Source organism: Bos javanicus, chromosome 19, assembly GCF_032452875.1.
Source record: "Bos javanicus breed banteng chromosome 19, ARS-OSU_banteng_1.0, whole genome shotgun sequence".
In the NCBI taxonomy this organism is placed as follows: Eukaryota; Metazoa; Chordata; class Mammalia; order Artiodactyla; family Bovidae; genus Bos; species Bos javanicus.
Window position 1 is genome coordinate 11,959,464 of NC_083886.1, and position 12,473 is coordinate 11,971,936.

General features: G+C 36.1%; 1 protein-coding gene across 3 annotated transcripts in view; it reads left to right on the forward strand.

Annotated features, from left to right (window-relative positions):
- Positions 1–12,473, forward strand: part of CLTC (clathrin heavy chain) — a 71,298-nt gene that overhangs the window by 43,891 nt on the left and 14,934 nt on the right. For all 3 annotated transcript variants that reach the window (XM_061390188.1, XM_061390186.1, XM_061390187.1), the window contains exons 15-28: positions 1,677–1,802; positions 2,441–2,583; positions 4,955–5,189; positions 7,587–7,709; positions 8,743–8,888; positions 9,122–9,305; positions 9,499–9,691; positions 10,067–10,224; positions 10,432–10,596; positions 10,723–10,830; positions 10,915–11,082; positions 11,217–11,366; positions 11,456–11,587; positions 11,696–11,806. In XM_061390188.1, the coding sequence (XP_061246172.1) occupies positions 1,677–1,802; positions 2,441–2,583; positions 4,955–5,189; positions 7,587–7,709; positions 8,743–8,888; positions 9,122–9,305; positions 9,499–9,691; positions 10,067–10,224; positions 10,432–10,596; positions 10,723–10,830; positions 10,915–11,082; positions 11,217–11,366; positions 11,456–11,587; positions 11,696–11,806 (2,142 nt within the window). The remainder of the gene's footprint in view (positions 1–1,676; positions 1,803–2,440; positions 2,584–4,954; positions 5,190–7,586; positions 7,710–8,742; positions 8,889–9,121; positions 9,306–9,498; positions 9,692–10,066; positions 10,225–10,431; positions 10,597–10,722; positions 10,831–10,914; positions 11,083–11,216; positions 11,367–11,455; positions 11,588–11,695; positions 11,807–12,473) is intronic.

The window sequence follows — 12,473 nt, forward strand, 5'->3', positions numbered from 1 at the left end:
CCCTCCTCCTATCTAAAATAAAACCTGTCTATCCTCACTACCCTCTTATCTTGTTCTCTTTTTCTTTATAACACTTAACATTGTCTCTTCCCACCAGAATGTAAGTCTCTTTGGGGAATGCTTACTTTGTCCCCTGATATATCTCCAAACTTTGTATTTAAGAAAACCTGAATTTGTTTATATAGTTGCCGTTTTGATCCTAATGTCTCTAATCATAGTATCTAAGGAGTAACCTTTAAGTAAAATTTTAAAATGTTAATAGCATAATTATTTTATGTATGAAATCATATGCAAATTTAGGCAATTGAGAATGTATCCCAATTTTTCTACTTTTTTCAAATTTAAATTTTCTTTGCCAATACAAATAAGTTATCTTTCACAGTAGAAATCTTAAACACTCATGCATGAGACTAGAATACCTAAGTAATCTTGGATTACTTGCCAAGTATGTTTTATCCCTAAGTGGTTTATATATGTAGTAAACAAGATAAAGATTAAGTGTGTTGATGTTTGTTTTGTAGGAGAAACCTGCCCTATTAAAAAATCTTCTGCATAGGTAGATCAAACACTTTTTAGAAATGATTGTAGCCGCTGTTAGTACAGAGTTTCCAATGGTGCTAAAGGACTTTCCTTGGTGTAAAAAATCTGCAGCTGTACTTCCACTTCAGATTACAGCCATTTTGATTTTTTTATTACTATTTTACAGGATTTCTTACAACTCCAAGGTTTAGTGTTCCTGAACACTTCATAGACCAATCTTCAAATTATTTATAATTGGGTGGCTTATACATGCTAGACTTAGGAATTTTATTCTTACCTTGCAAATAATGTTCTTAGTGGCTGTCATTGAGGAAAGTCCTGTCCTGCTTAGTTCTCCTTTAGTAGACTGTCATAGAGGAATCATTTATTGAGAAATGTTTCACTGTGTGTAAATGAATTCCTGATGGAAACTGTTGTTTTTTGTGCTGTACCTTATGTCTATGGAATGTAACAGGACATGTATCAGGTAAATGCCCAGTACAGGTGTTACCTACCTGTCTGTAACATCTGTGTCAGTCTGTAAGTAGGATTATAGCTTGGTATTTGTAATGGTAAAAGCAGTTCGCAATTTAAAGATGATTTAAATGCTTTTTATTTTGTAAACCTTTTTTGTTTTTAATAGCAACATGTGGTGTATTTAAATTCATGGCGGTCACTATCATTCTGCTCCTTGTAGGATTTTTATAACAGTATTAGAAGCTGGCCATATAGATTTGAATGGGGAGGGGTGTTCTAGAAAGTCATCAGTTTGAAACAAATGTGAGCCATATATGCCTAATTTTGACAATGTGAGTCTAGCTCATAAAGCAACTACAAATTCAGTTGTTGCTATTAATGAAAGTCCCGGTGTGATGATTTTATATCTTGAGTGCCGCTGGAGACTTATAAATCTTGTTACTCTTTTGTTGTAAAGGGTATATGTGGGAAGGACCTGGTATTTTGCTATGACTCTGGATATTACTTCATAAAAATTCATGGAAACTGAGTTGGACGCTCTCCAACTATTGGGACATTTCTTTCTTTAAAAGAAGAACCAAGTTTATGTGAACCTTTCCCACAAGTGTGGAACCGATTCTCATTTTACACCGATAACCTCACAGAAGAAGAAAATTAAGGTTTCTTTTTTTTCCCTCCAGGAAGCGAAGCTAACAGATCAGTTACCACTTATCATTGTGTGCGACCGATTTGACTTTGTCCATGATTTGGTGCTCTATTTATATAGAAATAATCTTCAGAAGTATATAGAAATATATGTACAGAAGGTAAGTAAAACTTAGATAACTTGAAAATATAATCTTACAAATTTTACTTCTCACACTGGACATCTTCATCCTTTTGAAACCCTGTGCGCAATAAGAGTGGTGTGCTACAGTGGCTTTCCGTTTTTTTTTTCCCAGCAGAATCCTTTCTTGGATTAAAATTTTACATGCATTCCAAGTATGTAAAACAGAACAGAACTGCAGTAGTTGAAAAGTTGAGTGGCCTATGCCTTACTTATCTGATAGTCCCTGAGGTATCCATGTAGAGGCCATAGCCTCCAAAGCACAGTATTAAAACCATCTTGAATAAAGGTATTAGAAACTTTGCATTCTAACTCCAGAAATAGAAGGGCAGTTTGCTATGATGGAGGCCTTGTTACCAGATAATATTTCCAGTCATTCTGTTCCTTTCGCTTCTTTGGACTTATTTCTCCTTAGGAGTAACCAAGGCAGACTTCCTACTAAATTCCTTTGTCTAGTTTCAAATTTAGAATCCGTTTATTACTGACTTTTAAAACAGGTTGAAGAGGATAATGTGTTTTTCTTGCTTTTTGCCTTTTTTTTTTTTTTTTTTTTAAGAACTCTTTTCAGTTTTGTTTCTTAGTAACATAATGACATTCTTCCTTTTTTTTAAACCGTAGGTGAATCCAAGTCGACTGCCTGTGGTTATTGGGGGATTACTTGATGTTGATTGCTCTGAAGATGTCATTAAAAACTTGATTCTTGTTGTAAGAGGTCAATTCTCTACTGATGAGCTTGTTGCTGAGGTTGAAAAAAGAAACAGGTGTAGTACTGTTTTAATCTTGACAAGTAGGATAAATTATTAGTCTCTCCTAGCATGGTATTAAATAGAAGTGTAAGCTGTCAGTTGCCTAAAACTACTCAGTACGCATGGATCTTAATTCCCTAGAGATACCTAATTGAGAAGTGATAAGCTAGCTGTAACTTGCTGTATACGGCTGTCATGTAGAATATCTGTTAATCTAGTCATTCACCTTTTTTTGATTAATTTTAATTGGAGGATAATTTCTTTATAATATTGTGGTGGTTTTTGCCATACGTCGACATGAATCACCCATGGGTGCACATGTGTCTCCCCTTCCTGAACCCCGCTCCCAGTTCCCTCCCCACCGCATCCCTCTGGCTTGTCCCAGAGCACCAGCTTTGAGTGCCCTGCTTCATGCATTGAACTTGCCCTGGTCACCTATTTTACATACGGTAATGTACATGCTTCAGTGCTGTTCTCTCAAATCATCCCACCCTCGCCTTCTCCCACATAGTCCAAAAGTCTGTTCTTTACATCTTGTGTCTCTTTTGCTGCCTTGCATATAGCATCTTTACCGTCTTTCTAAATTCCATATATATGAGTTAATATACTGTATTGGTATTTCTCTTTCTGACTTACTTCACTCTGTATGATAGGCTCCAGTTTCATCTACCTCCTTTGAACTGACTCAAATGAATTCTTTTTTAGAGCTGAGTAATATTCCATTGTACATATGTACCACAACTTCCTTATCCGTTTGTCTGCCCATGGACATCTAGGTTGCTTCCATGTCCTAGCTATGGTAAACAGTGCTGCAATGAATATTGGAGTACATGTGTCTCTTTCAAATCTGGTTTCCTTGATGTGTATGCCCAGCAGTGGGATGGCTGGGTCATATGGCAGTTCTGTTTCCAGTTTTTTAAGGAATCTCCACACTGTTCTGCATAGTGGCTGTACCAGTTTGCATTCCTACCAACAGTGTAAGAGCATTCCCTTTTCTCCACACCCTCTCCAGCATTAATTGTTGTAGACTTATTGATGGCAGTCATTCTGACCAATGTGAGAGGATGTCTCACTATGGTTTTGATATGCATTTCTCTAGTAATGAGCATTCACCTTCTTTTTGCATGTTTATAATTATGTTAAGTCAAACCACATAGCTGTGTGTTTTTAATGTAAACTATCTAAAAAGCCTCCTTTTAGGTATGATACCTAGGAACTAATTCCTGTCTGGTAAATTATCAAGTATGACAAGAGAAAAGCATTCCCTGTGTATTCCCTGAGTTAAACTTGTTTTTAAGTTGAACCTTGATATAATATAAGTTAGGAATTTCCAGTAGAAGAGAACATACTATGAGTGCTTCTAATACTTATATCATGAAGTCTTTTTTTAGCCAGGACATTGTGTGTTCACAAAGTGCTGATGTAGTAAATGAGGTTAGTGAGAAGTAATGAGGTTAAGTAGGAAGTTCCTCTAGCAGTGAAACCATCTCAAGAATAGGGTTTAATTTTAACCTGAGTTGGTACAAGTGTTCTACTAATGGTAATCACAGAATTTATATCTAAATGTTTCAAGCTAAATGTTTCAGAAAATGTTTGAAAAATTCTGCACTTAAGGACAATGGAGATGTAGAATATATACTGATTTTTATTTTTTTAAAGCTTGAGACTGATTTAAAGTGATTATTGTTGTATAGTTGCTAAGTCATATCCAACTCTTATGTGACACCATGGACTATAGCCTACCAGGTGCCTCTTTCCGTGGATTTCTTGTAACTATTTAACGTGTTATTTAAACCACGGTAAGAGTGTTGGTCATCTGAACCATTGGGAAATAAGCTATAACTTATGATTTTATGACTGCTAGAATTTTAAACCTAGAGCTTCTAAAGTTACCAGATTTTGTTCCCAGTATGTGTTTACGGTACTGCTTCTTTTTGCTGTATGAAATGTCGCATGTTAATTGTGGTAAAATTAAAAGGAACCTCAGATAATCTGGCTTGTTTTCTCATACCACATCTCTGTCCTACTCCTAAACAACATTACTCAGAAGTCCAGCCATTTGCCCCATATGAAAAAGAATAATCTGTGAATCTGTAGTCTCTTCTCTCTCTGTCCTATCTAGATAATGTAGCAGATAGGTCCAGGAGAGTATGAAAGACAGTCTTATATATCTTCTATGTGACATTGGACAAATCCTTTAACCATCTCTGAGTCTTAATTTCTCAGTTTCTGATAGAAGTGTTGAGAATTCAAAATAGGATATGGGAAAGCACTTTATAGACCATAAAGTACTTACATAGCATGTCAAGAGTGTGCTATTTATAATATAGTATGTGTATATGTGGGTTTTTTGTGTGTTTCTTTTCCTGTTTTATTTTCTTACTAGATTGAAACTGCTTCTGCCTTGGCTGGAGGCCAGAATTCATGAGGGCTGTGAAGAGCCTGCTACTCATAATGCATTAGCCAAAATCTACATAGACAGTAATAACAATCCAGAGCGATTTCTTCGGGAAAATCCTTACTATGACAGTCGTGTTGTTGGAAAGTATTGTGAGAAGAGAGATCCGCATCTGGCCTGTGTTGCTTACGAGCGTGGCCAGTGTGATCTGGAGCTTATCAATGTGAGTACTGCCGGCTGACATATAGAGAAGACAGCATTTTTAAAACCTGTTATATAATGTTACACTAGTGAATTTTGAGAGTTTCAGAGTGGTTTTAGGTAATATGGAGCATTTTTGGAAGATGCATGCTTTTTTTAAAAAAACTTTGCTGATAATTATGAAGTTAAACTGGCCAAAGTAGTTGATTACATTTATATTTACCCATTGACATTTATGCCCCCGGTTTTATCACACATGTTCTCATACACTCATATGTACACACACATGTATATATTTTTTACATATACGTGTATATGTATAGGCACATCTGAACTTTTAACCTTATGAGAATAAGTTGCATACCTCATGGCCTTATAAGCCTTCAGTGTGTATTTCCTAGGAATAAGGGTATTCTCTTTCATGAGCACATTATGGATAGCAACCTCAGTCAATCTGACACCAGTAGAATACTGTTAAAAACCTGTTTCATTCTGATTTTGTCAATTGACCTGAGAATGTCTTTTAAAAGAAAATTTTCCCTTTAGTCTAGGATTACATACTGCTTGTACGTGTCATATCTTTCATGTCTCTTTTAACCTGAAACAATTCTTCAGCCTTTCTTTGTCTTTTATTGACAGACATAATTGTAAAAATAGTCTTTTTCTCTTTTTTTATTGAAGGTAAAATTCACATAACATTAGCCATTTGAAAGTGAATAATTCAGTGGCAGTACATTTACAGTGTTGTGTCATCACTATATCTCTCTTGTTCAGAGTTCTTGTTCCAAGTTTTCATCACCACACGAGGAAATCCAGTACTCACTAAGCAATTGTTCACATTCCCCGCCTCCTTCCAGCCCCTGACAACCTCCAAACTGCCTTCTGTCTCTCTGGATTCACCTATTCTGCATATTTCTTATTAGTGAAAAATCTCTTGAAAAAATAGAATGTTCCTCGCTTTGAATTTCTCTTATTGTTCCTCCTGATTAGATTTAGATTGTATGTTTCCATCCAAAATGCATTACTTAAGTGATGTTTTTCTTATTCTGTAACATGCAAAAGCACCTGATGTCCTTAGTCCTTCAATTTGAGGGTCACTTTTTATCAAGTTGTCAGCTTCTCCATTATAGAAATAAATTTCCCCTTATAGATGTGTTTCCCCTTGCAGGTATTAAGACCATGCGAGTATCCTACTGTGTGTGTGTGTGTGTGTGTGTGTGTGTGTGTGTGTGTTCCCCTTGCAGGTGTTAATTAGTCTGTGAGTATCCTATTGTGTGTGTGTGTGTATGTTTGTGTATGTTTGTGTGTGTGTGTGTGTGTGTTCCCCTTGCAGGTGTTAATTAGTCTGTGAGTATCCTACTGTGTGTGTGTGTGTGTGTATGTTTGTGTGTGTGTGTGTGTGTGTGTTCCCCTTGCAGGTGTTAATTAGTCTGTGAGTATCCTACTGTGTGTGTGTGTGTGTGTGTGTGTGTGTGTTCCCCTTGCAGGTGTTAATTAGTCTGTGAGGAGACAGTTAAGACCATGTGAGTATCCTATTTGTGTGTGTCCCCACCCCCAATTTTGACTGTTAATTCTTACTAAGCTATTCTTAATGTGTTGGTTGCAAAATGACAATTTTCCAGCTTCATCACTTTCTCCGCATTTATCAGTCAGCTTGCATATTTTCATGGACTTACGAGTTCTGTGGGTTAATGACGCATGGTTTTGATTTTCAAATTATCCCCATTTTGGCTGATAGAAATCCCATGAGCCTGCCTCTCATGGCTTTGTGTCATGATCTCATTGCTCTTGAGCACATCTTGTTTCCTGGTCCAGCAAGTTATACAAGCTCATTTTATACCCTCCCCTGCCATGGATCATCCATTTTTTTGAATGACTTTGATTTTGTTCAGTGGGGAGTGCCATTAGAAACCCAGATCTAGATTCTAGGGTGTATTTCCTTCTAGGATCTTTGAGTTGGGAAAGAATGCATCTGTGAACATACAAATTCATATACGTATGAACATATGTATGCATATACACATGGGAAAATGAACACTGAAAGAAAGCTCTGAAGGTGGACTAGCCTTACCAGATGTTAAAGCACATTATAAAACCTCTGTAATTAAAAATTGCATCCTGGTGCATGAATACACAGGCCAGTAGAGTAAAATATAAAAGTCCAAATACAGATCCACCATCAGGGTGCTTTTTAAAAGCCTTCAAAAATTAATAACTTTTTTCTGTTGTTTGAATTTTAATAAGAAAAATATGGTTGTAAGTTACTAAAGATTACATGTAGAAGTAATGGATTTTTTTTTTTTTTGGTATGAAACACTAAATAGGGTATAATGATAGGATATAACCTTTTAAAATTACAGTCAGTCTGTAGAAAGCTTTTATTGTTTACCTTGAAATTAATCTTTAATTTCTCATTTAGGTCTGCAATGAGAATTCCCTCTTCAAAAGTCTGTCTCGCTATCTGGTACGGCGGAAGGACCCAGAATTGTGGGGTAGTGTGCTGCTGGAAAGCAATCCTTACAGGAGACCCCTCATTGATCAGGTAAAATTTGCAAATGCATTCATCTTTTTAACTATAAATAAAACCTTTTCCCTCATCATATACCAAATATACTCAAATGGATCATATTTAACTGTGAGAGATGGCAGTAAAAAATAGAAGAAAATAAAGATTATACTAAAATATATATATATATATATATATAAATGTTAACGAAAATGAAGTATATCTTCTCCAAGAAAATACATCCCCAAGGAGAGAATTTCATTACATAAGACTCCCTCAACTCATCATAGCTAAAAGGATAACAGTAAATTAAACATTTAATAAAATCAGTAAGAATTACTGTTACAGATACCTGAGAAGTAACCAAATTGATTGGAAACATTCAAGACAAGGGTAAATCAGCAAAGGATAAAGACTGGTGAATGATCTAGTAGATAAATGTTAAGTCTCAATAGTAAGCAAAGAAGATGCGAGTTTATAGCTATAAATAATTGAAAACATTTTTTAAAACCTTAAAAATTGAAGGTTGTTAATAATGGTTCTTAAATTAATAATAGAAGTATGAATATGGGAGAGAGTAAATTGAAGAATATTAATTTTTCATTCCTCTTCTAGGAAGCATTTCTAAGGGAAATTCCCAAATTGATACAAAGCTTCCTAGAGCAAATATTCATTGCTGCATCTGGGAGGCATGCAAATAGCCATAAACAGAAGAATTACTGAGTATATAATGCCACATGTATATGGTTGAACTTTATGTGACCATTAAATTGATAATGAGGAGTGGTTATTAGGAATAATTTTTAATCAGGGAAAAGATAGAAATTATACAAGTAGGGTGATTCCTCTACCCATCCCCACCCCCCCACCCCCCACCCCCCCAAAAAAAAAAAATTTGGAAGTACACATTACGGATATATGTGGACTTACGTAGAAAGATCTTTGGGTGGTAAATTATCTGATTCCTTCTTCTCGACCTTTCATTTTCTACTGAGAGGCCAGCTTATTCTTATAATATCATCAAAACCACCGGAACTCTCAGTACTTATTCTTTGTATATCCTCTGCAGGTTGTACAGACAGCCTTGTCTGAAACTCAGGACCCCGAGGAAGTGTCAGTAACTGTCAAGGCCTTTATGACTGCAGACCTTCCTAATGAACTCATTGAACTGCTGGAGAAGATAGTCCTTGATAACTCTGTATTCAGTGAACACAGGTATGCTATGAGAGGGGTTTCCTGGCTCTTTATAGTCAGTCTTTAATTATGGCCTGTCAGTTTGGGAAAGGAACAAAGAGACAAATGTTAAGAGAATGTTATCTTAATTCTCATTCTTCTAATACCCTCTTGTGACCCTATCTCCTGAGACGAAATACTTAAGAGCTACAGTGTTTATTCGTTATGACTAATGAGCCTTTCAAATATTGCATTCAAATCTTTCTTTCTTAAAGGAACCTGCAAAACCTCCTCATCCTCACTGCAATCAAGGCTGACCGTACACGTGTTATGGAGTACATTAACCGCCTGGATAATTATGATGCCCCAGATATTGCCAACATCGCCATCAGCAATGAGCTCTTTGAAGAAGCATTTGCCATTTTCCGGAAATTTGATGTCAATACCTCAGCAGTGCAGGTAAACCTTGACATTACCCGAGCTGATTTCCTGTGTAACGCCTTCTCTTGGTTCACTGTATGCATTGTCCTCGGAGAAAGGGCATAATTTATTACTGTGATAATAGAAGAGCAATAAAATCCTAACTGTTTAAATGTAATTGCTAAATGGTAAGATTCATTGTTCTATAACTGATGAAGAATTGGTTGCTTAGGTCTTGATCGAACATATTGGAAACTTGGATCGGGCATATGAGTTTGCTGAACGCTGCAATGAACCGGCAGTCTGGAGTCAGCTCGCAAAAGCTCAGTTGCAGAAAGGAATGGTGAAAGAAGCCATTGATTCTTATATCAAAGCAGATGATCCTTCATCATACATGGAAGTTGTTCAGGCCGCCAATACTAGTGGTACGACTTCTCACCTTTATGTGTTTGCCAGAAAGTGTGCCTAAGCTAAGCATTAAGTTTTACATCCGTTCTGCATTGTGTTGGAGCTAGAGACTGGTGGTTTGCCCTCCTCCTTAGTGCAGATATTAAATTCTGATCTAGTTCTAATCTGATAACTTTAAGGAGAAGAGGGATTCAGCTCTTCATTTGGTCAGTAGTAATACAGAGACATTAATAGAAGTTTCACTATTTTGATACCTTTCACAGTTTACATTTGTTACTCTCTATACTGTTTCTTTGAAAAGGAAATTAATAGCAGTTCTCATGTACTTCAGCGAGAAGATAGATGTTGATATCGTAGTGTTTGGATTTATTCATTTGTTTTTCTGTACCTAGGAAACTGGGAAGAGCTGGTGAAGTACTTGCAGATGGCCCGCAAGAAGGCTCGTGAGTCCTATGTGGAGACAGAATTGATCTTTGCGCTGGCTAAAACAAACCGCCTAGCAGAGTTGGAAGAGTTCATCAATGGGCCAAATAATGCTCATATCCAGCAAGTGAGTTTCTCATTCAAATTTTTTTTTTTAAGGAGTGTAAAAATAGTTGGGTAACTTTACTAGCTTATTAGGATCAACACATGACAACTGAAAGTTACTAAGGAAAAACCTTACTGGAAAAATGTTGTTTCTTCATATTAAATTGAGTCCTGACTTTGAAAGGAGACTGAGTTTCGGCTTGCTGAAAATGGTTTGTGTTTTTTTCAGGTTGGTGACCGTTGTTATGATGAAAAAATGTATGATGCTGCTAAGTTGTTGTACAATAATGTTTCCAATTTTGGACGCTTGGCATCCACCCTGGTTCACCTGGGTGAATATCAGGCAGCTGTTGATGGAGCTAGGAAAGCCAACAGTACCCGAACATGGAAAGAGGTAATCTAAATGACAGTTTGATTGATGAATTAAGATGCTATTTAGGAATATTCTTTAAACTGATTAATTGAATTAACCAGCCATATTACACTTGAGTTCACATAACTGAAATTTTTAAAATTGTAGGTCTGCTTTGCCTGTGTAGATGGGAAGGAGTTCCGTCTCGCTCAGATGTGTGGGCTTCATATTGTAGTACATGCAGACGAGTTGGAGGAACTTATCAACTACTATCAGGTAATGCATTGAAGTCTTTTATGTTAACTGAGATCTTTTGCCACGGATATTCTCATCTTTAATTGCATTTTTTCTATTATTTAGGATCGTGGGTATTTTGAAGAGCTGATAACCATGTTGGAAGCAGCACTGGGACTTGAGCGAGCTCACATGGGGATGTTCACCGAATTAGCTATTCTGTATTCTAAGTTTAAGCCACAGAAAATGAGGGAGCACCTGGAGCTGTTCTGGTCCAGAGTGAATATTCCTAAGGTAACTAACCTTTCATTGTAAGGCAACTCTATAGCTAAAACAATACTTCAGTTTTCATTAAAAAAAAATTTTTTTTTTCCTATTAACTAGAATTAGAGACCCATATCTAAAGCAATTAAATCTTCCTTGTGCAGGTGCTAAGAGCTGCAGAACAAGCCCATCTTTGGGCAGAATTGGTGTTTTTGTATGACAAATACGAAGAATATGATAATGCCATAATTACCATGATGAATCATCCTACTGATGCATGGAAAGAAGGGCAGTTCAAAGACATCATTACCAAGGTATGTACCTTCTTTAGAAGATAGTCTTTAGAAGGACGAAGCTCATGAGGAAATAACTCTACCTCATATATGGATTTTTGCTGTCTTAGGTTGCCAATGTGGAGCTATACTACAGAGCAATACAATTCTACTTAGAATTCAAGCCACTGTTGTTAAATGATTTGCTGATGGTGCTGTCTCCACGGTTGGACCATACTCGTGCAGTCAATTATTTCAGCAAGGTAATAATTTTTAAAACCTCAAAAATTCATAGCTAGAAACTAAGACGTTCTTGGATAACTTTGTCCATTAGCAATGTACTACATTTGTAACACACCCTTATTTTAAAGGTTAAACAGCTACCGCTGGTGAAACCCTATTTGCGTTCAGTTCAGAACCACAACAACAAATCTGTGAATGAGTCACTGAACAACCTCTTTATTACAGAAGAAGATTATCAGGTAAAACATTTTGGTTCTTGGACGTGTTCTCGAAATTCACAAAATTTAATTTTTTTCTCAAAAATCTCAAAATTTACAATTCTCAAAATTGTAAAGTTGGTATGTTTTGCAGTTTAAAAAGCCTATCATCCCTTAGGATGGTAAACAGTAGGTACTTGTGTGCCTTGGATCTAAATTTAGTCAGGTTTTCAGGATTGATAAATATGATATCTCCTAATTAAATGCCAGGTTTGCAGAGTCCAAGTTAATGCTTTAGAAAAATACTATGGTTACTTCATCCGTAAACATCTAGATTGTATATTGAGTTGAAAAAGTTTTTGATCTCTTAAACTAGTTCATAAACCTTATATGGTATTAACTCTTTTATTCACTGTTTTTCTTGGCCAGTAGCTTATCAGTACCTGTCTTTTTCCTTTGTGAAGAATTTTGCAGAAACGTAAAAGTTAAGGTTAAGCTAAATTGCCTTTTCGCTTAGACTGAGGAATGTTGATACTTGTTCATAGTACAACTTTATTGTTTGATTCTTGAATCTAGGCTGTCTTAATTACAATAATGGCTCATTGATCAAGTCGTATTAAACATATTTATCATGCAAGATACTGATCACATTACATGCAGTCAGTCATATACAGTAATGGCTCATTGATCAAGAATGATGGAACATAAA